This window comes from Delphinus delphis, chromosome 15 (genome assembly GCF_949987515.2).
Source record: "Delphinus delphis chromosome 15, mDelDel1.2, whole genome shotgun sequence".
Taxonomy (NCBI): domain Eukaryota; kingdom Metazoa; phylum Chordata; class Mammalia; order Artiodactyla; family Delphinidae; genus Delphinus; species Delphinus delphis.
Genome location: NC_082697.1, coordinates 51,654,718 through 51,679,983, shown reverse-complemented (window position 1 = coordinate 51,679,983; position 25,266 = coordinate 51,654,718). Strand labels below are relative to the sequence as shown.

The following is a 25,266-nucleotide window of genomic DNA, read 5'->3' as shown; positions in this document are numbered from 1 at the left end:
TAATGTTCAGGTGGCTGTGGCAGTTTTTTTCTGTTTGATATAAGTGGACCCTTGAAGAACATGTGTTTGAACTGCAAGGCTCCACTTACATGTGGACTTTTTTCAATAAATAGGTACCGCAGCACATGATCCATGGTTGGTTGAAGCTGCAGATGCAGAGGGCCAACTGTAAAGTTATACATGGATTTTCAACTGTGTAGGAGTTGGCGCAACTAACCTACCCTGCGCGTTGTTGAAGAATCAACTGTATTTTCATCCTTGTATTTATATTATGTCAGTTTTGTGCCCAACACTGAAGTCTACACAAGACAGACAAAACCCCTGCCCTCCTGATGCTTATATTCTAATGGGTTAAGACAGACAAAAGCAACCAAACCAAATAACTCTGCCTTGTGATACTTCCTATGAAGGGAATAAACACAATACTCAGAATGGTTAAGTGCAGACATGACTGACTGGTATAAGAGTGAAGGTCAAGGGAAGACAGAGCCCTTGTGCAAGCTTGGATTTCAAACTGTGGGAGCTGTGGAGAGATCCAAGAGGAGAATACTGTAGAAGCGCCTCTTAACTCAAAGAAGAGTAAGACTGGAAATATGAGCTCCTCCTTTAAGGATGATGAATAGCTTTGATGCTGGGTAATGCTTACTCAACAGGAAGTTACAGGAAGAAGGAAACATTAAAACACATTTCCATAACTCCTCTGTGTGAGAAACTATTGTTCCTTAAGCTACTAACATTTTAAAAAGATTGTTCTGAAGCTTAAAATATCTCTTCTCTTTGTGAACATTAAAGATCCTCCACTTTTTCATTTTTTCACATGCTTTGAAACTGTTCTGTTTGTACAAGTCATGGACAAATGCTTAGTGTGAAAATCATGATGCTGGAAATATTATATTCATTGGTTAAAAACATTCAACAGAAAGATTTCTTACCAAGTTTTTCCTTGAAGGTTCAGGGTATTCAAATACTATAAACCTTATTTTTGTATTAGTGCTTAGATCTGTGCAATTCAAGATTCATAATCCTACTGTGGTGGAAATGAAAAGCGATTCTGATAGTTTTCCTAAATCTGAAACTGAGTGAAAGACAAGAGCTTGCTTGCATAATTCCTCTCACAAGAGCCAGATGGGAGAACTGCTTTGAGTGAAGTGCAGGCATTATCAGATATGGATGATTTATACAGAAGGAAAGCCTTATAGACGCTTGACTGCGGAAAGAACTTCAGTACAGCCCAGTACCCTTGTCCACTGGAGAATTCATACACAAAGAAACCCTACACATACATTGGGTTCGGTAGATGCTTTCAACAGTGCTCCAGCCTTGCTCTCCATTGAACCCACACAAGGAAGAAACTATAAAAGTGACAAGTGTGGAATAGATTCAGCAACAAATTGCTTCTGTACTTGTTTGGAAAGAACCCTAGAAACAGAATGTGGGTAAAGCTTCAGCACTTCCTACTCAGGGCACTTCAGAGACTGTACAGGAGATAACCCACAGAAAGAACGTGAGGCCTTCAGCAAATAATCCACTGTAAGCACTAGAGGGAAAGCTCCTGAGAGAAAAGTAATGGGCAGCCTTGATCCATTACACATGAGTGGGAAGGAGCCAGGAAATGCACAAGATGCTCGGTAAACACTTGTCTGTGGAGTGGTTCAACGAATGTCTGGAAAATCCTTTATGGTGTTCAAAGCTTTTTATTATCCCAACTGTCCAGCTGGATAGAAAAGCCTGCTTAGCATTCTTCCTCTAAAAATCTCCAGCACAATTAAACAGTTCTGTTTCAAAAGCTGATCGAAACCCTAGCAGTTTGTTTTATCCAAGCTCTCCTCCTGTACTTCCCCTCCAGTTAAAAGATAGTTGAGATTCTCAAGATGAGCTTGAGGTTACAGTCAGCTTAATGGCGAGAACTCTCGGTATACAATGGTCACAGGACCGTGTCCACTGGGACCCATGCAGAGAAGGGGTCGAGGATTTGGGGACAAGGCTAGGTCAGTGATCCAATTCTCAGAACCAACCTTGGAGCCACTATAAGGCTGTTAACTGGACACACAAAAACGAAGCACCTTCTGGTTTGTCCTAGAAATCATCTGATTTTGCAGGTCATATTAGTGAGAACTTTAACACTGTCTGAGGCTGAACCTAGGGTTGTGTCTGATTTTTTAAACGAAGCCTCACAGTTTTAGTTTTACCTTGCTGTTTTACTAATCGGCTCTCATCGCTGTGATGAGGTATAGAATGCCTTCTTCCAACCTGAATACATCCAACCCAAATTCCAAAACATACGTAGTAGTAAAACACTGTGCTGATTAGTGGCTAAGTTAGAACTTTCCCACTGGAAGTTTCTCATTCCCCAGCTGGAGTGCCCTGCTCCTGTTTTCCTGTCCAAGCTTCTTCCCAACTGTTACCTTTCAGTCCAGGAAAAGAAGCCACCTTCCTCTTTACAACAATCTGGGAAAACTTGGTGATCTCCTTCCCATTTTCTAAGGCACAATTCAAAGAAGGTACAACAGAGCTATTTACCAAACCATTCCTTGAAGTCTACTGCACTCACTTAGAATGGAAAGGAACCCCTAACCTCTCCCTAGCCCACTGATCAACAGAAGCCCTTCCTGTGCATGCAGGGCTGTGGAGCAGTGGAACAGAGGGCAGACAAAGACAACGAAATGGAATAAGGCCAGAGAGAGAGACAGATGGTTGCCTCATCCACTTCAACAACTGACCTCTACAGGATTTGTCCCTGGTAAGCAAGCAAGCAGTCTGTCTTTCCCATCACCTATAGTCTTATAAGCTCCTAAGTGTTCCCATCAGTGTTACACCAGCTCAGTGGAGCATCTAGAGGAAACTAGATCTCTTCCAAGGACCAAAGACCAGGTGGAATGACAAAGAAGTTTCCTGAGCTCTAGCAGAAGACGGTCTTACTGACAGGCCAGGTTATGCTGCAGAAACACATAGCACCAACATCCCATTGACTTAACACAACAAAAGTTTATTTCTCATTCCTACAGTCCATTATAGGTCTGGGGGACTCTCCAGAACAGATACTCCTCCCCAATGTGGGGGGCTCGGCATTCCAGACTGTTCTGATCTTGTGACTCCTCTCTATGTGCTTATATGACTGAGGCAGGAAAAGACACCACTAGAGAGTCCTGCAGCAACAAACAAATGCTACAGCCGAGAAGGGAAACTTTTGCTCACACCCATTGCTCAAAACTATCTCAGGATGCTAACTGCAAGGAGAAAAAAGTCTAACCACTCCCTTCTTACTGTTCACTAGGATACAAGCTCCATGAGGATATGCATTTTGTCTCCTTGTCCACTACTATATCCTTAGTTTAAAAGACTACCTGGGTACATAATAGCCCCTCATCAAATTGAATGAATGAATGCAGTGTCAGCAAGAAATCCACATGTATATCTTGGGAGAAAAAACAGAGTCCCAGGGGTGTAAGGCTGAGACTGTTGGGTAAGATCTATGCAGACCAGAGCTACAGAGCTGGCCGAGCTTAAAAAATAAGCACACTGGTATACTGGTACAGTTATCTTAAGAGAAGAAAATGAAATCCTGCTGACAGCAGCAGAAAAACCTCAGGTGACTTACACCATTAGGCACTGAAGCCAAGGACCAAATCAACCGAGCAAACCACCACCACGAGTGCTCAGCTCCTGGAAGGAGCTGCAACAGCCACAAATGCATCTGCTCCTTTAATGTAGTCAGTCCACCCAACATACCACTGGGGACCAGGGGAAAGGGAAGGACACGCACACTGACTGAGACCCTGCTATTTCCCAGGCCGATAGGTGTTTTTCCTTCATCAACCCCTCTCATCCCCAGAAAAACCCTGAGTTGAGTGTTATCTCTATTTCATATGGAAACTGGAGATTTAAGAGTGTTTCAGTAACCAATCAAGAAACAGGAATGTGTTACAAGCTAGAAATAGAAATAGATACAATACAGTGTCATCCAGGCTGGCTGGGCAGGGACAACATACAGATCAGTCCTGCTAATCCTGCCCTCAGGCCTGACTGATGCAGCTAAGTGACAGCCAACAGACCCACTAGCTATGGGGTCTTAACAAGCCTCTGGATCTCTTTGAACCTAACTTCCCTTTTTATAAGAGATTTGTAAGAGATCATTTAACCTCTTTCCTAATACTACCTGAAAGCTCTAACAGGAACACATCTGAATCACTGCTGTAGGTGTTATAAGAAAATCCACAGCCCATAGCTTTTTGGCATTCTATGCTATGCTGGAGAAAACAGAAACTGGAAGACCCTGCCTGTTTAACAGTTTACAGTGTAAGTCAACCAAGGCAGATGCAGGTTCACCTAGCCTTGCCTGCCACTCAACATCAGTTCCCAAACCTTTCCTTTTGGGAACTTGGTCTCCTGCTCACTGAATTCCCAGAGCACCATTCCCAGTGACCCACAGGATCCTCCCTACTGCATACAGTCCAGTTCCCAGACAAACATAACTTTCTTGTTGTTCTTAGTAACAAACAAAAGCCACGTTAAAATACAAACAGACAAAAACCTAAGAAGTTGATCCTGAATTCCCATTAATTTCCATGAGCTTCAGAAAAGTGCTCATGTTTATGGCTGTTTTATCCTATTGGCATTGTGAGGTAAGGAGTCCAGTTAATTGCAGAAAATTCTTCTTTTCATCTAAAACATACCAAATGGCTAAAAATTCCAACCCATGTCCACATGATCTCATTAGATATTCTTTTTTCCAACACCACAAATGAGAGGCAATGATAGTGCATTATTAGTTCACCTGGCAGATTCTCTAACAGTGAAGTAAATGACTGCATCACAGTAAAAACTGTGCTAACAGGACTAAAGAGATATAGTTGCTAAAATGTTCAAGAAGGAACTCAGAACCAGGTCAACTTTGTGAACACTGTCCAATGACAAAACAGAGTAAGAAAATCCAATTTGGTTCTTGGAAAACTTTATATTAGAATTCATTTCTACCTCATGAGACTACTGAAATTCATAAGTCTGCTAACTGGAAGACAATGGTATGCAATGAAACATGTATATTACTGCTTTTTGTTTTGGAAGACCATGCTACAAATGTTTCTATCATATGTGCTTAAGAGTGGCTGGGGAGGTCATTCTGTGACCAAAGAAGACTGATGATTCATGACTGCATCTGCTATTTTGAAGCTGATCTTGCTATTTTGCCAGGTACAATCCCAAAGCAGCTTTTTCCCTTACTCAGAATATTCTTAGAACACTATTTTTGCTAAAGAATTCAGTGAAAGTTCTAAGTAAAAACAGTAAGTAGTACAACTATTAACGTTTCCCCTCCACAGTCAACCCTGATTTCTTTCTGTGAAACATGACGTTTACATCTCCAAATTTTCCACTGGTGAAAAATTCTTCATGCTTCTTAATTTTGCATTTTTTCATAAACTTTAGGGTCAAGTGCCGCTTGGTATATGTCTGTAGGCTGAGGACACTGAACAAGCTTTCCTTCACTGGTGTCAAAGTCTTGAGCACTTATTGAAGATTCTCCTGCATGTGCTACAGGTGGGTTCTCCGGTGTTTAATAAGGTGGGAATTTTGACTGAATTTTTTTCCACATTGATGACATGTAAAGGGCTTCTCTCCAGTGTGAGTTCTTTGGTGTGTGTGGAGATGTGAATTTTGACTGAAGCTTTTCCCACACCATGAGCATTTATATGGCTTTACTCCTTGGTGTGTTGTTAAGTGCTTATTGAGATCTGACCTCCATCTAAACCTCTTATCACACTGTTCACATTTATATGGTTTCTCTTCAGTGTGAATTCTTTGGTGCTTAATAAGGTCAGAACTAACTCTGAAGCTTTTCCCACATTCCTGACATTTAAAAGGCTTCTCTCCTGCACGTTCTTTCTCATGAAGCTCGATAAGTTTCAGCAGCTCTTCTTCCCACCAGTTTGAAAATTTAATTCCTTCCTTCACTGGAAAATCTTGGTGCCATTTCCCCACCCTATGTGTATCACCATGATTTTCTTTGCCCATTGTTTTCTGATGAACATTCACACTGGCTTTTTTTGATACTATGTCTCCTGGTGCTTGTATTTCTAAGTCAGAAAAACATATAGGTTGATGATTTTCAGTGTCATTTTTCATCTTTATCTCTGTTGGAATAAACATAAGAATCAGCCAACTGTATGTCAGAGCAAGAAAACCATGGGAATAGAAAAAAACGCAATATTCACTGATTTAAAAAAAATAGGGAAGTAGAATCTTAAAATGTTAAGCCCTTGTAAAGGTTCCTACCAAGGCACATTTCTCCTCTTCCCATGGTATATTTACCTGAAAACAGCTCTTCGGGACTGTCTTTGAATATTGGGGGTCCTTGAACCCATGGCTCTTCCCCTTGCTCTAAGCAGCAGATCACTTTAGTTTTGGGGAGCACAAATAATGCTGTGAAATAAAAAACTGAAGTCAGTGACTGGAACTAACAATGGTTCACTAATTCCAGACTACTTCAGGAAGTGCAAAAGATACTTTAACAGTTTCTTATCCTGAATGGTTAAATGGAGTGTCTCATATCCAATATTAAGTTTACACTATACTGCATTTGTGAGTGGGTATGTAAAGACTGGGAAATAAATCTAAGCTAGATCTATGAAAAGGGTATGCGAATTCATTGCATGTTCCCCATCTTCTGAAACCAATACTCCATATTCAACTAAGCTGTAACCAAACTCCAGAGGCTACAGGAAATACAGGCTGGTCCTATTACCTCTTTAGGAAGACTCATACTGGATAAGGCCAGGTCTAGGGGAGTCAATGTGAAGGTCAGTGGGCTGGGTATCATAAATACAAGTGATTCCTGTTATATTATAGCAAGTTTCAATTGAGTTCTCAGGTACCAGACACTGGACCAGGAAAGATTTCTACTACTCCTATAGCTCACTGGTTCACATCCAGGTGGAGGAAACAGACCAGAATTACTTAGTGGACTTTCTTTAAATCATATTGCCAAGTATGGAAAGCATTCATCACTCAGTCATTCAATACATATGTGCTGAGTGGCTATGGTGCACCAGGCACCCTCTATGTGCTAGGGATACAGTGGTGAATAAGCCAAGCCCCTTGATCTCAGAGAGCTTATCTTCTAGCGCAGAGTGAGACAGTCTAATGTCAATAAACACGCAAATAAAATATCAGGAAGTGATAAACGTTTTGAAGAAAACTAGAGCAGGGTGAGAGAACACTTAAGATTCTGCTTCTGTGAAGGTATTTTAAATAAGGCTATGTGAAAAGCCTCTCTTAGTGATATTTGAAGGACTTCCTTGGTGGTCCAGTGGTTAAGACCCATGCTCCCAATGCAGTGGGTCCGGGTTCGATCCGTGGTTGGGGAGCTAAGATGCTGCAACTAAGAGTTCGCATGCTGCAACTAAAAATCCCGCATGCTGCAACTAAAGATCCAGAGTGCCAAACTAAGACCCTGCACAGCCACATAAATATATATTTAAAAAAAAAGGAAAAAAAGTGATATTTTGAGCAGAACCCTAAACTGAGTTTTGTCATATGGCAGAAAAGTGTGCCAGGCACAGGGAAGGAGAAAGAAATGAGCACACCAAGCCCATGAAACAACAAGATGAGCAGTGTGAATAAAGAGGCCAGAGCAAGGGCACGAGTGGCAGGAGACGACAGCAGGGAGATGAGGAGGGGCCAGATCGTGGAGGAAGCCTTGGTAAGGAATTTGGTTCTTATATTGAATGTGATGAGAAGTTATCGTAAGGTTTTTAAGCAGAAAATGTCATCATCTGATTAGGTTTGGTTTTTTTGGCCACACCCTGCAGCTTCCAGGATCTTACTTCCCCAACCAGGGATTGAACCTACACCCTTCACACTGAAAGTGCAGAGTCCTAACCACTGGACCACCAGGGAATTCCCCGTGATTAGGGGTGTTTTTTTTGTTTTTTGTTTTTTTAAATACCTTTATTTTATTTATTTATTTTTGGCTGTGTTGGGTATTCGTTGCTGTACGCGGGCTTTCTCTAGTTGCAGTGAGCAAGTGGGGGCTACTCTTTGTTGCAGTGTGTGGGCTTCTCATTGTTATGTCTTCCCTTGTTGCAGAGCACAGGCTCTAGACGAGTGCGCTTCAGTAGTTGTGGTACACAGGCTCAGTAGTTGTGGCGCACAGGCTGAGTTGCTCTGCAGCATGTGGGAACTTCCTGGAGCAGGGCTCAAACTCGTGTCCCCTGCATTGGCAGGCGGATTCTTAACCACTGCGCCACCAGGGAAGCCCCCCATGATTAGGTTTTTAAAAGACTCTGGCTGCTGTGTGGAAAACTGATTGTGGGAGGGCAGGAGTGGTGGCAGTTAGAAAGTATTGAGTGAATCTTGTGGCTGAGACAAGGATGGTAACAGCACAAGAGGCTGAGACATGATCTGATTCAAGCTACACTGTGAGGGTGGAGCCAAGCTGATTAGCGATGACCTAGTAGTGGGGTAGGATGGCAAGATCACAGTGAAGAATGATCCATAGGTTTTCTGGCCTGAAATACTGGGTGAATGGTAGTGTCCTTTAGGGAGACAGGAAAGAGAAGAGCAAAGCAAATTTGGACGGAAGGGAACAAAAATTCTGGATAAGGAATGAGCATGTGAACATGGCAAAAGCTCCCAGGTAAACTGGTTACACCTTTTCCCTGCCGAACCACTATCTGAGAATCAAAAAGCAACTGGTAAATATATCTGTGTATATAAAAAAGAAAAAAAAAAAAAAAGCAACTGGAAAAGAGACTCTCTCACAGAGAAAGCCAAGAATATGACAGATTACTCAACTCCTATGCAAAGGGAAGGGCAAAGAACTTCCCTGGTGGTTTAGTAGTCAAGAATCCACCTTCCAATGCAGCAGACGGGGGTTCAACCCCTGGTCAGGGAACTAAAATCCCACATGCCGCGGGGCAATGAAGCCCGCGCCAAAACTACAGAGCCCGCGCGCTCTAGAGCCTGTGTGCCACAACTAGAGAGAAGCCCACGTGCCGCAACGAAACATCTCGCATGCCACATCGAAGATCTCGCATGCCACAACTAAGGTCTGACGCAGCCAAATAAATAATTTTTTTAAAAAAAGATTCAGGACTTCCCTGGTGGCGCAGTGGTTAAGAATCCGCCTGCCAGTGCAGGGGACACAAGTTTGAGCCCTGGTCAGGGAAGATCCCACATGCCGCGGAGCAACTAAGCCCATGTGCCACAACTACTAAGCCTGCACTCTAGAGCCCACGAGCCACAATTGCTGAAGCCCACGTGCCTAGAGCCCGTGCTCTGCAACGAGAAGCCACTGCAATGAGAAGCCCATGCACCACAACAAAGAGTAGGCCCTGCTCGCCGCAACTAGAGAAAGCCCGCGTGCAGCAACGAAGACCCAACACAGCCAAAACGATAAATTAAAAAAATTTAAAAAAAAAAGATTCAATGAAGGGAAGGGGAGAATCTTTACCTAGAGAGATGACAGTCTCATAGTTTTCTTGCATTACATCATTGTAGAGGGCCTTCTGAGTAGGATCCAGTAACTCCCATTCTTCCTGGGAAAAATATATGGCCACTTCTTCAAATGTCAACAAGCTCTAAAAAGAGAATACGCTTTAGCTAAGTATTTGCCACTTCAAAAGCAGCCCAACCATCTGACCCATGATTTGTATATTAGGCCAGGAACTAAAGGAACAGCACATGATACTTTTTAAAGTGAGGAGGCAGAAATGGAAGAGGCAAGGGATCAGCAAACAGTCTGGGAGGTGTCCAGTTCCCCAGCAGGATCATCTGAGTTAACACGCCTCTAAGCACGTGCTGGGCAGTGTAGGTCAAGGGCAGCAGGGAGAGGCAGCCCTAAGAAGCTGGAAAGCACAGCTCACCTGGGACTCAGGCAAGATAGGCTCAGGTGCCACTGGCCAGTCTTTGGTGTTTGTCTGTTCAGGAAAGGCTAGGATCCGGTGAGCAGGCACCGCTGTGGGTGAAAGATAGCAGAGGTAATTTCTCTCACTTCTGTTTCTGAACGTGGTAGCCTCTTTTCTAAAATACAGAAGACCCCGATTTTTTTAGTATTGATGAGATACCTTTACAAGTACGTGTGCTGGACTTCCCTGGTGGCGCAGTGGTTAAGAATCCGCCTGCCAATGCAGGGGACATGGGTTCAAGCCCTGGTCCAGGAAGATCCTACATGCCATGGAGCAACTAAGCCCGTGCACCCCCGATACTGAACCTGTGCTCTAGAGCCCAAGAGCCACAACTACTGAAGCCCGCGCACCCAGAGCCCATGCTCTGCAACAAGAAAAGCCACCACAATGAGAAGCCCACGCACCACCTCGCTCACCGCAACTAGAGAAAGCCCACGTGCAGCAACGAAGACCCAAAACAGCCAAAAATAAATAAATACATAAATTTATTTATTAAAAAAAAAAGTGTGTGTGTTCAGAAATGCCTCTCTCATTATAAATGAAAACCATGGAACTACCAGCCTCTAAAACAGGTTCCCTAGTTTTCATGAGCAAATTAATGAAACGAAAAAAATTTTTATTACCTTCTCGTGACATAAGTTGAAAACAAAATACTCAGGGAATCCAGTGTACAGTAAGAGATGTAGTTTTTTTCTTTTTTTATCATTTATTACTTTTTTTCTGGTACAAATAGTGTTCACATTCTGCCACTAACCACCCATTCTGATCCCAATTCCTTCCATATTTTCAGCATGAGGTGAGACTGACCCTCTCTGCTTTTCTAAAAACAGAATTCCTGATGTTATTACCAGGGTTCTGTGGTTTGGAGATTTCTGAATCTTAGGCCAACCCCCACCTTCAACCACACCTGGTCTGCTCTACCATAAGCTGGGGGGCATCCTAATTGCTAACGTGGCTACATTAGTAGATCCACAGGGCAAGAAAGAAAATGGTAACAACATTCTGGCTTAACAAATTACTATCCCAGCTCCCAGGAGAAGGCAAGTAACGTGAAGCTCCTTACCCCTCTCACATACGGGCTCAGTTTCTTTGTGGGTATTCCTGATCAGCAGCTCTTGTAGACTCTGGTGTGTATTCCAAAATTCTTCATCCTGGGACATGCCCACTTGCTGGGCCTCTGCTGGCTTCAGCTTGAAGCCTAGGGCCTCTGCTGTCTCTCCCAAGAGCACTGCCTCCTTTCCCAGCTCATGGTCTGCAACCTAGAAATAATGCCCATCCTTGTTACCATGGAACTTACTTTTCGTTTGGGAGTTGGTGGGAGAGGGAGGAAAAAGCAGAGTGCAAACTGTGGGAAGAAGGAGACACTAAAGGAAATGTCACAAAGACTTAAGAGAGATACGGGACCACCAATTTCCCACAAGAACTATACACAAAATATAGGAAAATTGGCAGAAGAGGAAAAAAGGTGTGGTTACTGTCAGCCCTCCAAGACAGCAGCCCCCATCCTCTGCAACCAGCCCAGCTCAGACCACTAACAGGGCTGCACAGGCCACCTGTTCTCATGCTGCCTTGACAGACTTTCTCTCCCAACTTAGATTCTTGCCTTAGTGGTTTCCTGTCCTCTAACTCTCTCAAAAGATAAAGGAATTGAATTTAAAAGTTGTCCTGTCGGGCTTCCCTGGTGGCGCAGTGGTTGAGAGTCCGCCTGCTGATGCAGGGGACATGGGTTCGTGCCCCGGTCCAGGAAGATCCCACATGCTGCGGAGCGGCTGGGCCTGTGAGCCATGGCCGCTGAACCTGCACGTCCAGAGCCTGTGCTCCACAACTGGAGAGGCCACAACAGTGAGAGGCCCGTGTACGCCAAAAAAAAAAAAAAAAAAAAAAAGTTGTCCTGTCAACCAGATTTTCCACATTGCCAGGGAAGAGTCTCACAGAGGATTGGGATGAAATGGAGAAAAAAGTGGGAGGAAAGAGTCAAGGCTCCAACCTATCCCCAAATGATTTTGACACAAAACGTGTGCCCTCCCGGTATTCTCAGCAGGCCTGTGAAGCCAGCTGGTATGCTGCCACCTGCCCAAGGGCATGCCCTGGATCCCCACTCACAGCACAGCCAAGGAACAACCACTGAGGGAGGGCAGTGGAGGCCCTTGTCTACGGTACAGAGGACACTATCCCTCACGCTCTTTCTTCTCTCAGCTACTCTGTTGGGATTTCCAAATCTTTCTTTCCCTGTTTTCTTTCTACTTTTTCTCTTCCTGGGCAGTCTTCCTCTAGTTGTTTGGTTTCTCCCTCTCTTTCCTATCTTCACTCTCCTTTGGTCTCTGAGAATTACTGCTTTTTGGATCTGTCCCTTCCTCTCCAACTCCTTATTGCCTTTTGTTTGTTTCTAAGAACTTGAGGCTCATCTCTTTTGCCAAGCCAGACTAGGCTCATTACCCTCAACACACCCTTGCTCCAAAGAGGGCAAAAAGCAACTCTCCCTAAGGCCAGGGAAGTCTGCCAGGATCTCTGAAACCTGTGGACTGACTATGGCTGTGGGTCTGTGCTTTCACGTCCTGCTTTACATGTCCTAAAGGAACAACAGAACTGAGACTTAATTCATCTTATTTCCCAATTAACTGCCCCCAATACATCCACCTTCACCCTGTTTTACTGCACACATGAAGAATCTTTCTTCTCACCCCATTCCTCATTTGACCAGATTCCCTCTGTAAGTGTTCTACCAGGACCACAGCCTCCTCAATGCTCTGTAGATGGTGCTTCTTTATGCAAGTCTGGGTGTCCCTGGGCAGAATGGTCAGGAACTACTCTAGGACCACAAGTTCCAAGATCTGCACTTCTGACTGAATCTCTGGCCTCAGCCACCATGGGCTTAATTTCTGAAGCTGGTCAACAGCCTCCCTGGGTCCAGCTGCATCATGACAGAGGAAGCTCTAGAAGTGCTGGTGAAACCTCTTGGGACTGAGACTGTCCATTTGGGGGGCATATTTCTTATGCTGACTGGAGCTGTCTGTCACAGGTCCCTTGGTCTCCCACAGAGTCCTGATCTGAGGGTTCAAGTACTTACCCACCTTCAGATCTACTGTCATCATTCTGATCTAGGAACAATTTGGCTCCTGTGTTGGACACACCACCAGCACCATCTTTGACAACTGAGGCCCAGTCTGATCTGGAACAAAACCAACAGAAGGTTCTTCTTTCTAAGGCATTAAAGTGAGAAAAAAAAAAGTGCATGTCAATAAAAAAGTCACACGAACTTTACTACTTGTTACTTATTATAAGAGAAAAATGAACTTTAAAAATCAACTGCCAAGCCTTTGTTTCTCTCCTTTTCTTTCTATTATTCAACGGAATACAGCACGACTTATTGAAGACAAATGTAAATAAATTACTTTGCCTTAAAAAAAAAAAAAATAGGGCTTCCCTGGTGGCGCAGTGGTTGAGAATCTGCCTGCCAATGCAGGGGACACGGGTTCGAGCCCTGGTCTAGGAAGATCCCACATGCCGCAGAGCAATTCGGCCCGTGAGCCACAATTACTGAGCCTGCGTGTCTGGAGCCTGTGCTCCGCAACAAGAGAGGCCACGGCAGGACTTCCCTGGTGGTGCAGTGGTTGAGAGTCCGCCTGCCGATGCACGGGACACGGGTTCGTGTCCCGGTCTGGGAAGATCCCACATGCCGCGGAGCAGCTGGGCCCATGAGCCATGGCCACTGAGCCTGTGCGTCCGGAGCCTATGCTCCGCAACGGGAGAGGCCACCACAGTGAGAGGCCCGCATACCGCAAAAAAAAAACAAAACAAAGAGAGGCCATGACAGTGAGGGGCCCGCACACCACGATGAAGAATGGCCCCCGCTCACCCCAACTAGAGAAAGCCCTCACACAGAAACGAAGACCCAACACAGCCAATAAATAAATAAATAATTTTTTTAAATACATTAATTTTTTTAAATAAATTAATTAATTAAATCAGGAGAGGTTGGTGGGTGAAAAAACTAGTACCCACTGGCTCCAAGGAGTTTGGGGATTATCCAAAGATTTAATTGATGCACTTCCTATGCCATCCTCTCCGTGTAAAGGAAAGATCAGGAGAATATTCTGAGTTTCTCTTAAATTTCAACATATCGTCCTAGTCTGTCTTCAGTAAGAGGGTACAACTTCTATGACCTTTGCTCTTTTGGGAAGATGAAAGACTTCACTTCCTGGACCATTTGAGGTGCTCCTTTGCATTGTATGAAAACTGGCAGAAGAGCTGGAACAATGAGACCAGAGTGGAAGAACAGTAATTCAGAAAAATGGAGCCTTACTCTTCTCAAAAGCATCTCCCAATTAAGTAACTAGTTGCTCTACATTCATCTTGGCATTTCTTTGTAAGATATATAAAGAGCACCATGCAGAAGATTTATACCTGAATTTTTAATTTTCATTACTTGACTTAGGAAAAATTACAGCTGATCCTTGTTCACAAAATGTGTATCCAAATGTCAGTTGGGAAAAAGGACAGCATGTTAGTTGGTGATGATTACATTCAGCTGCTACATTTCTCCAGGGCTCATTTAGACCTCTAAGCGAGGCTGAGGAGGAGTGCCTCGTGAGCCTCACTTTTCCTGAGGTGATCCAGCGGAAAGGGCACCGAAATTCTGCCCAGGAAGCCACGGTGTTCACAAACGGCCGGCTCCCGATGCCCACCTGGCTCTGAGGAGCAGGGACACTTCCCAGGCTTTCGCATCAGAGGAAGCTGATCTCTCTGAGGCTGGACCACCCGTTTCTCCCACAGTAACATCAACCGGTAAAGGAAACGCCGGCGGAGGCGGGAAAGTGGACACGACCGCCCGGGCGCGCCCGCGAGCACTGTGCCTGCGGGCAGTGTCCGAATGGACTCCCGCAGCGCGGCCCCGGGCGCCACCCGCACAAACGTTGGAGAGAGCGGCCTCACGAGCCTGACGGCGGGCCTCGCCCTAGACAGTCCAGCCGCCCGGCTCGGAAATACCCCCGGCCGCCTTGCAGCGGCCGGCGTCTCTCGGGGGCTCCGGAGCCTGCGCTGAAGCGGAAGCCGCTTCTAGGTTACCTCGGATGGCTTGGCTTCGTGGAGGCCGCTCCCTCCTCCCGGGGCTCTACCGCAAGTCGCCGCCGGTCCGGCCACCGCTCTAAGGAGGACAGCTCCCCGCCCCGCGCCACTCAGAGGTGGGTTCCGAGGCTCAGGCCCGGAACCACTTAGGTTCGCCTGCCCCGGACGGTCCGCCCGGAGCAGTTCCTGCGCCGCGGGCTTACCCACCCCCACCCCTCACTCTATCCAACCGGAAGGGGAAGTGACGTACCTCCGGAGAGAGGCTCCTCGCAGGTCACTGTGTCTTCACCGCCGCGAACTGGCGTTTGCCAGGCGGCGAGAGTTGATGTCACGAAATCTCAGGCCCGCGGAGCCTGAGGGCCCTGCACAGTGGCTGTCCTCTCGCGGCCATTACTTCCTTCGTCGTTGTGAGTGGGTGGCGACTGGTAACCCGGAGTCCCACCGCGTGACGTCCCCGCCCCTGCCAGTGCCCGAGCTGTCCTCCCGCCGCTTCTCACAACCTCTTCCGGTACCTGGTGTTGACTTAAAACAATAAAATAGCCAGTTATTTTATCAGCAAAATGAGTTAATTTGGGGACAATAAAGAGTTGCTATTTGGAATATGCAAACCCTGGCAACCATAAGCAAGTCTGGAGAACATGGTTCTTGTACACAGGAGACCTGAGGAGTTCGGAGCGACTGTTGTAACCCAAGAATCCACTGGAGCAAAATGGGAGTGTAGTGGCTTGTCATTGGCTGAATTTTGACAGTCTCTCATTGGCTCACCTGTTGCTAGGTCAGGAGAAAATCTTCCTCCTGGTGGGTAGTAAAGTAGTAACCTGTTGCTAATGCAATTGATGTCTAGTGGTTGGGCGTGAGATCAACCCCTTTGAGCTCTGATTCCATTTTAAATGAGGTACCGTTTATAATTTTCACAAAGGCAGTTTCGTCTAACTAATCTGGCTTGTGATAGGTGTGACCCAGACACATGCAACCAAAGTTCCTACAGCTGGCTGAGCACGGCAATCCCTCTGTCTTACAACAGGCGTGTCAACAACCAAAAGATTCTCACTAATTAGAGAAATTAGAGAAATGCAAATGCAAATCAAAACTACCTCACAGCGTCAGAATGGGCATCATTAAAAAGTCTACAAATAACAAATACTGGAGAGGGTGTGGAGAAAAAAGAACCCTCCTACACTGTTGGTGGGAATGTAAGTTGGTGCGGCCACTATGGAAAACAGTGTGGAGGTTCCTCAGAAAACTTAAAATAGAATTACTATATGGTCCAGCAATCCCACTCCTGCACATATACCTAGACAAAACTATAATTCAAAAAGATACATGCACCCCTCTGTTCATAGCAGCACTATTCACAATAGCCAACACATGTAAACAACCTAAATGTCCATCAACAGATGAATGGATAAAGATGTGCTATATATATACAATGGAATACTACTCAACCATAAAAAAGAATGAAATAACATGGATACAACCAGACATTATCATACTAAGTGAAGTCAGACAAAGATAAATACTATATAATATCACTTATATGTAGGATCTAAAATGGCATAAATGAACTTATCTACAAAACAAACAGACTCACAGACATAGAGAACAGGCTTGTGGGTGCCAAGGGGAAGCAGGGTGGGGGAGGGAAGGACTGGGAGTTTGGAATTAGCAGATATAAACTATTATATATAAGATGAATTAAGTAACAAGGTCCTACTGTATAGCACAGGGAACAATATTCAATATCCTATGATAAACCATAATGGAAAAGAATGTTTAAAAAAAGAATGTATATATGTGTATAACTGAGTCACTTTGCTGTGCAGCACAGATGGGCACAACATTGTAAATCAATTTCAATTAAAAAAACAGAAAATTCTTGTTTACAGAACTGGCTCAGGTACTTACAACATGCAGAGGAGAAATCTTGTGTTCTACAGGGAAAAATACCTCCCTTCCTTTATTCTTGGCAGACAAGACCTACTGAAAACTCTCTACCCACCCTCCTTCCTTCAGTGGGGAAAGAAAATGTCTTCTTAAAAGTTGCCATGGACACCAATGAGAAAAACAAACATGTACTTAAGAAGCAGTAATTAAATCAAGTTTCTCCACCTTGTTTCAACTTCCTGTTCCCTTACCCAGGCCCTCTCCAATCTGATTTCCATTCTCTTTCCATACTCCCCTTCTCATCATTGCCTTCGTCTCCTGGGTTCTCACTCTAAATGCTGCACCAAGGTCACTGCCTTCTCAATGCTTCCTGGATGATGCGCCCTCACCCAGGCTTGGATCTCCCTGTGCAGAATGATCAGGAATTGCTTCAGCTCCAGGATCCTATACTTGAATGCAGCTTGGGCTGCAATGATCATGAGCAGAGCTCCCAGAGCTGGCTGAAAGCTTGTGAGTGAGGCTCAGCAGTTGCTGATAATGGGAGAGTCTGAAGAGCTGGTGGGAGATCTCCAAGTTGCCAGCCTCTCTGAGAGGTCAGAATCAGCCACCTGAGAGAATGTGAGCAATAAAGGGGAATTCAAATCGAACTGAGGCTGATCTTTGGCCCAAAATTCAATCCCTACAATGTGGGGATAATCAACCTGGTATATGAGACAGGAAATGGAAGTTGTTACCTGTTACCTAATGGAAATTGCACAGACTTCGACCATCAGGTGGATCCAGTTTCCAGTCCCAGCTGAACTCCACACTAACTGATGTGAGGCAAAATATTCAACCTCTCTTAGCCTCTTTTTCTCATCTGAGCATAACAATACGTACCATGCAGCAAAGAGAAAAAGATTAGAAATGCTATTTGTATAGCATCTGGCCCAGTGCTTCCCACTTAGAAGGTGCAGAGTAAATGGTCTGGGGTGGTATAAGAGAAGCTCCATCTTACAGGAATTTCAAGCATATCTCACTACTTAACATATATTAATTTGTTTAATGTCTGTCATCCCCACAAAAATGTAAGGTTCTTGGAGAGCAGGTAATTTGTTTTATTGTTGAAACACAGCTCCTCGAGAAGTGTCTGGTCCTAAAATAAATATTTGGCAAATGAATGGGTGAAAAAAGACAAGGAAGACTGGGGTCTTCAGACCTCATTAATTGCCTGGGTGTCCAGTACTTAAGCATTATAAACAGTATGAAAGGAGATGAAGACTGGTCTCTAGCTTAGATGTCTCTGAGATCTGTCTCCCCTTCGTTTCCACTCCTGTAGCTCTAGAGTGGGATTTCTGAACTTCAGAACTATTGACATTTGGGGCTGGACAGGTCTTTGTTGTCTGTGTGCGTGGGTGGGTATCCTATACACTGTAGGATGTTTAGCTGTACCCCTGGCCTCCACCCACTAGATGTCAGGAGCACCCACCAGTCCCGACAAGACTGACTCCAGACTTTGTCAAATGTATTTGGGCGGCAATCGGCCCCGATTGAGAACACCTGGTCTAGGCACATATCATTAGGCCAGACTGGTAGATGAGTCTCCCATCTGTTCACCTGGTCTTTGTACAGAGCAGATCTGGACTTCTTGACTTTCTAATAATCTAATTGCTCAAAAGCCTTTAAGACTTCCTAATGCCACTGAAATAAGCCAAGATCTCCTAACTCGCAAGGCTCCCCCTAGCATTCAAGGCCCAACCTACCCCTCCAGCCTTGTTGCACACTCTCCTATGCACAGTCTACAAACCAGCACAGGTGAACTGGTCTCACATCCTGGAACAGGATCTGTGCCTTCCAGCCTTAGTGCCTTTTCCCAAGGCCTGATTCATCCTTTCCATAGAAACTGAACACTAGCGGTACCAGTTTGCACTCCTTCCAATCAAGGGAGAAAGGGCAACTTTGTTTAGAAATTAGACATGTGGAAATAAGGAAAAAATTTCAAGGAGTGCACCATCAGAGAAGGCAAGAAACCCAGAGAATGAGGACTGGTAACACCACCACTATCACCTTCTTGGAAGCTCCTAACACTTTGAAGTCCTCAGTCCCGTCTTTAACTCTCTCTCAGAGTGCCTTCTCTTACTGAAAATGAGTCCCCCTAAAACTGAGTTTCCCTATTGAGTTTATGATTAATCACTCTACCCAAAATTTTTATTACCTTTCTTGTACCCTCTGACCTCAGTTTGTAATAGGGGTGGGGCGGGGCGGGAGCACAGCCATTAGTGCAAGGCTGTTAGTGGCCTTGCTATACTAATGGTCAGCATCATGGTAGTCCCGGTGGTGGCACTCTCCCTGGGTTGCAGTCCACAGGACCTGACCCCTCTTTGCAGGGCCTGAGGAGCCTGAGGGCCAGCTAGGTCCTGGGTGCCTTCCTCCCTCAGTGATGATGGCTGGGTAGGGTCTGGGGACCTGGCCTGGAGGGCGCCACCAGCTGAGATCTGCCTCTTCAGCTGGGCCTGGGCATTGGCGGGAGGACACAGGCTGGGTGCTGGATGAATGCTCCCCAGCAGGGTAACTGGCCCGCACAGGGACCCTCTCCTATTAGCCAGGGCCTAGACTTAAGAGAGCAAAAGTTGATCCTTGGGACCTTGAACAAGTAAAATGAGGGGTAATGATTTAGCTTTGCTTATGGGATTTGTAAAGTGTTAGTGAGGCCAAACAATTCAAAAATGTCGGAGTTTGGAGCAGAGAAAGGTTTACTGCAGGGTCATGCAAGGAGACGGGTGACTCATGCCTTGAGAAACCTCCAACTCCTCAAAGGCTTTCAGCAAAGCCCTTTAACAAGAAAGGTGAGGGAAGGGCGTGGTTAGTTGTCAACTTCTTGGTGTCAATCCTTTGTTCTTAATGTCCATGTGGGTCAGGTCACAGGTTCCAGCTACAGCATCTTCAAGTGGCCTTTCATGCCAGTGGAGGGTCACCCTAATTCACAGTCAGAGCGTCGCCATCTCCCCAGCCTGCAGGTCTACCTGTCAGTGCTCCTGCCCGGCCAGAGATACCCCAGACTCGCCCAAAGCCAGAAGCTGCAACGTGTGCACGCACCTGACTCTGCCGCAGCCTTCCCCTTAAGTCTCCCTCCTCTGGCACCACTCTGCCAGGCCTGGCGCCACGAATGCTCCGGAAGGGGGCGAGAGCGCAAACGTCGGCCACATCCCGGGGACTGCGACCTAGGGAGACTGCCACCGCGGGGACCACTGCGGCGCTGACCATTGGTGGAGCGGGGCCTCTAAGGCCTCACGCGCCTCGCCGCCCGTTACACTGCAAATACCTGCTATCGGCGTTTGGCTTCCTGCGCCGCAGGCACACAGCCCTTGCTCAGTTACATTACCCCAACTAACACCAGAACTTGTTTCTGCGGGTTTATCTACTCCACAGTTTGGGAGCTCTCTATGAGCGCAAGGAGCATGTCTGAGCTGTCTTCGTGTCCCCACCGCCCAGCACAAGGGCTCACAAGGACGCTCTAAGCTCTCCGTGAACCAGTGTTTTATTCGTGTAAAACACAAAGGTAAGAGGCTCAGGGCCTTTGAAAGCACACTTCACGGGGACACTGAGCGGACAGGGTGAAGGGCGACAGGCCCCGAACCCCAGGTACATCGCCCCTACACCTCTCTAAACAAAAGAAGGATGTCCCGGCTCACAGCCACTGAGAGACTTCCCGTCACGGGACCCAGGACAAAACAAGAACCTCAGAGAAGAGGGCGGGGCCGCGGAGTTAGGGCCCGCCCCCCGGGAAAACCCTACCTCAAACACACCACTCACCCGCCAGGCTGTCTTTTCCAGCGCGTGCGGCCGGAAGCTGCCGCGGGGCGAGCCGGGACTTCCAGAAGGCCTGACGCATGAGCAAGGGCTAAGCCGGAAAACAGCGTCGCCGGACACGGAGGCGGTGAGCTACAGGACAACCCTCCCCGCCATGGTTCCGCCCTCCGCTAATCGACAGCAGTGTTCCCCAATGAGAAGACGGGATCCTCCTTGCGTCATAACCTGGACCACTGAAGTGGCTCGAGAGCAGGGGGCCTTAGATCTGGGCGTTTGTTGATGCCTCCTATTGGTTACTGCTGTTCTGCTTGACAGGCGCTTCAGCTTCTCTTTTTTCGAAGGGTCTTTGCACCAGCACCATCTGGGCTCATACCCTGTTTGTAGATGTGACAACGACAGCAGTGCTACTCTGCTGTCGAAGCACTGTCAACGAAGCACTGCTCTTCCTTTGCTTCTTCCCACAATCAGACTCTGCTATGTTCCTCTCTCTCTTTCCTGTCAATGTAGCCATCCAGTTAACCTGCCCTCTAAAAAGGGAGGCAGCAAGAACGGTCATATACCTTAGAATGGTCATAACACTAGGACCCTAGAGACTTGAGCACCCTGGTTTACTCTGCAGATAGTCAGCTGTGGTAGCCAGTGGATCTCTCTAGTACTTCGTTACATCATCTATAAAATAAATATAATAGCTGGCAGGAACAATGTAAGGCTCAAGATAGACAATGTATGTGCCAGTGCTTAGAGAAAACTGCTCAGTGTTATCACTGATACTGGAGGTTCTATAGAGAGTACGTAGACAAGAAAAAGAATAAAAGGCCTTCAAATAGGAAAGGAAGAAATAAATCTTCCTCTATTCAGAGATGACATGATCCTACATATAGAAAACCCCAGGCACTTCCCTGGCAATGCACTGGTTAGGTCTCCACACTCTCACTGTCAAGGGTCGGGGTGTGATCCCTGGTGGGGGAACTAAGATCCTGCATGCTGCGCTGTGGGGCAAAAAAACAAAACAAAACAAAAAACAATTCATATAAAAACTACAAAAGATAATAAACAAATTCAGTAAGTTGCAGGACAAGATCAATATAGAAAATCAGTTGTGTTTCTGTACAGCAGCAATGAATAATATGAAAGAGAAATAAAGAAAAATATTCCATTTACAACAGCATCCAAAAGAATAAAGTACCCGGGTACAAATTTAACCAAGGGAATGAAAGATTTCTACGTTGAAAACTATAAAACATTGTTAAAATAAATTAAAGAAGACATATATAAAAGGAAAGACACCTCGTGTTCAAGGATTGGAAGACTTAACATTGTTAATATTGCAATTCTCCCAAAGTGATCTACAGATTCAATGCAATCCATATCAAAATTTCAATAATCTTTTACAATATAAATTAATATGGGATTGCAAGGGACGTTGATTAACCAAAACAGTCTTGAAAAAGAGAACAAAGTTCGAGGAGAAACACTACCCAATTACAAAAAATAATACAAATCTATAGTAATAAAAATAATGTGGCACTGACATAAGGACAGATATACAGACAAACAGAATAGAATTAAAACTCCAAAAATAAACCAATATATCTATGGCCAAACAATTTTCAATATGGGCTACAAGAACATTCCAAGCAGGAAAGAATAGTCTCAACAAATGGTGCTGGCACAAGTGGACAGCCATATGCAAAAGAAACAAGTTGGACCCCTACCTCACGCCAAACACAAAAATTCATGAGGGACTTCTTTGGAGGTTCAGTGGGTAAAGGCTCTGTGCTTCCACTGCACGGGGCACGGGTTCGATCCCTGTTTGGGGAACTAAGATCCCACATGCTGTGTGGCAAGGCCAAAAAATATATCATGAAAATGGATCCAGGACCTAAATATAAGAGCTAAAACTATAAAATTTCCAAAGAAAATATATGAGAAAATCTTAATGAAATTGGATTTGATAATGTCTTTTTTAAAATTTATTATTTTAATTTTGGCTGTGTTGGGTCTTCACTGCTGTGCACAGGCTTTCTCTAGTTGTGGTGAGTGGGGGCCACTCTTCGTTGTGGTGCACGGGCTTCTCATTGTAGTGGCTTCTCTTGTTGCGGAGCACGGGCTCTAGGAACGTGGGCTTCAGTAGTTGTGGTACGTGGGCTCAGCAGTTGTGGCTTGCGGGCTCTAGAGCACAGGCTAAGTAGTTGTGGCGCACGGGCTTAGTTGCTCCGTGGCATGTGGGATCTTCCCAGACTGGGGCTTGAACGCATGTCCCTGGCATTGGCAGACAGATTCTTAACCACTGCACCACCAGGGAAGTCCGATAATGGCTTTTTATATATGACACCAAAAGCAAAAATCAACAAAAGAAAAAAATAGATAAATTGGACATCACCAAAATGTAAATATTTTGTGTATCAAAGGACATTATCAGAAAAGTGAAAAGAAAATGTGTAAAAGGGTGGAGAATACTTACAAATCATACATAGGATAAGGGTTTAATATCCAGAATATATAAAGAATTCCTACAACTCAAAATCAAAAAGACAAACAACCCAATTTTGAAATGGCCAAAAAACTTGAATAGGCATTTCTCCAAAGAAGAGAAATGGCCAAGAAGAATCTGAAACATCAACATCATTAGTCACTGGGAAAATGCTAATCAAAACCACAATAAAATACCACTTCACACTCATTTAGATGGCAAAAATAATAATAATAAAACAGAAAATAGCAAGTGTTGTCAAGGATGTAGAGTTATTGGATACCCTGTACAAGGCTGGTGGGAATGTAAAACAGTTCAGCAACTATAGAAAGGTTTGACTGTTCCTCAAAAATTAAACATAGGATTACCACATGACCCTACAGTTCCACTTCTGGGTATAAACACAATAGAGCTGGAAACAGGTACCCCAGAAAATACTTGTACATGTATGTTTACAGAGGAACTATCACAATACCCAAAAACTACAAACAACTTAGATGTCTATCAACAGATGAATGGATAAACAAATTGTAATAAATCAATACTATTGAATATTATTCAGCCAAAAAAGGAATGAAGTGCTGATTGATACATGCTATAATGTGAATGAACTTCAAAAGCATTATGCTAGTGAAAGAAATTCAGGCCCAATAATAAATGTATGATACCATTTATATTAAATATTCAGAATAGATAAATCCAGAGGGGCAAAAAGCAGGTTTGTAATTTTCCAGGCACTGTGGGGAAATGGAAATGGGGAGTAACTGCCTAATGGATATGGGGTTTATCGGGAGGGGTGTGATGAAAATATTTTGGAACTAGATAGACGTGTAAAACATTGTGAATGTACTCAGTGTTACTCAATTGTTCACTTTAAAATGGTTAATTTTATTTTATATAATTGTTTATAAATTGCATATGATGGGAATTCCCTGGTGGTCCAATGGTTAGGACTCTGTGCTTTCACTGCCGGGGCCCAGGTTCAATGCATGTTTGGGGAACTACGATCCTGCAAGCAGGGCAGTACAGCCAAACAAAAACAAAAACAAACAAAAAAAAATTGCATATGAAAATTAACTTGCTGTATTTATGTGGTCTACTTCTGGACTTTTTATTCTATGCCATTGACCTGTGGGTCTATCCTTTTATCAAGACCACACTCTCTTTTTGAAAAAAGTATTTATTTATTTGGCTGCACAGGGTCTTAGTTGTGGCACACAGGACTTTTGTTGCCATGTGATCCTCACTGAGGCATGCAGGATATAGTTTCCTGACCAGGGATCGAACCCAGGCCCCCTGCATTGGGAGCGTGGAGTCTTAGCCACTAGAACACCAGGGAAGTCCCCAAGACCACACTCTTTTGATTAATGTAGCTTTAGAGAAAGTCTTATAATCAAGTGTTGTAATTCCTTCAAATTTTTTTCTTATTTTTCAGAACTATTTAGGCTCTTCGAATTCGTTTATCTTTCCACATTGCATTAAATCTATTGATCAGTCTGGGGAATTGATATCTTTACTATGTTGAGTCTTTCCAAACTATGAACATGGTATGTCTTCCCATTTACTTAGGACTTATTTCACCAGTGGTTTATAGTTCTCAGCATACATATCCTGTACATGTTTTGTTAGATTTATAACTAAATATTTCATTTTTTGAAGCTATTGTAAATTATATTGTTTCCAGTGTATAGAAATGGAATTTGTTTTATTTGCTTACTTTGTATCCTGTGATCTTACTAAATTTACTTATTCTAGAAACTTTGGTAGCATCTTAGGATTTTCCACAATAAAAATCATGTCATCTGAGTAGACAGTTTTGTTTTTCCTTTCAAATCTGGATGTTTTATATTTCCTTTTCTTTCATTATTGGACTAGCCAAGCCTTACAGTACAATGCTAAACAGGAGTGGCAGAAGTGGGTATTCTTGTTTTGTTCCTTATCTCAGAGGGAAAGCATTCAGTCTTTGCAATTAAATGTGATATGGACTATAGGTTTTTAAAATATAGATACTCTTTCGGAGTTCCCTGGTAAACTAGTGATTAGGATTTGGTGCTTTCACTGCCGTGGCATGGGTTCAATCCCTGGTCAGGGAACTGAGATCCCACAAGCCACACAGTACAACCAAAATAAAAATAAATAAATTAACTTAAAAGA

The 25,266-nt window shown here is 44.6% G+C and overlaps 2 protein-coding genes across 2 annotated transcripts in view; both read right to left on the bottom strand.

Moving 5' to 3' along the window:
* Positions 1 to 1,139: 1,139 nt before the first annotated feature.
* LOC132437953 (zinc finger protein 75A-like) lies at positions 1,140 to 15,156 on the bottom strand. Its single transcript, XM_060031620.1, has 7 exons — positions 14,967 to 15,156; positions 12,974 to 13,102; positions 10,966 to 11,161; positions 9,861 to 9,952; positions 9,449 to 9,575; positions 6,307 to 6,417; positions 1,140 to 6,128 (listed from the first exon to the last, which is right to left on the bottom strand). Exons 2-7 carry the CDS (start codon positions 12,992 to 12,994, stop codon positions 5,530 to 5,532), a joined length of 1,146 nt encoding a protein of 381 aa, XP_059887603.1. The 5' UTR covers positions 12,995 to 13,102; positions 14,967 to 15,156; the 3' UTR covers positions 1,140 to 5,529.
* The window catches only part of LOC132437949 (zinc finger protein 75D-like), a 37,006-nt gene continuing 22,793 nt past the window's right edge, over positions 11,054 to 25,266 (bottom strand). Inside the window, exon 8 of the mRNA XM_060031613.1 lies at positions 11,054 to 11,161. Coding sequence (XP_059887596.1) covers positions 11,148 to 11,161 — 14 coding nt within the window. The 3' untranslated portion in view covers positions 11,054 to 11,147. The remainder of the gene's footprint in view (positions 11,162 to 25,266) is intronic.

What these genes read in the sequence shown, in the direction of transcription:
- LOC132437953 (XM_060031620.1), bottom strand. Translation starts at nt 12,994, where the DNA reads ATGATGACAGTAGATCTGAAG. An exon ending in TGAGCCCGTATGTGAGAGGG is followed by an intron (nt 9,953 to 10,965) that starts GTAAGGAGCTTC and finishes TTTCACCCACAG; the next exon opens with CGGTGCCTGCTCACCGGATC. An exon ending in TGAGACTGTCATCTCTCTAG is followed by an intron (nt 6,418 to 9,448) that starts GTAAAGATTCTC and finishes TTTATTTCACAG; the next exon opens with CATTATTTGTGCTCCCCAAA.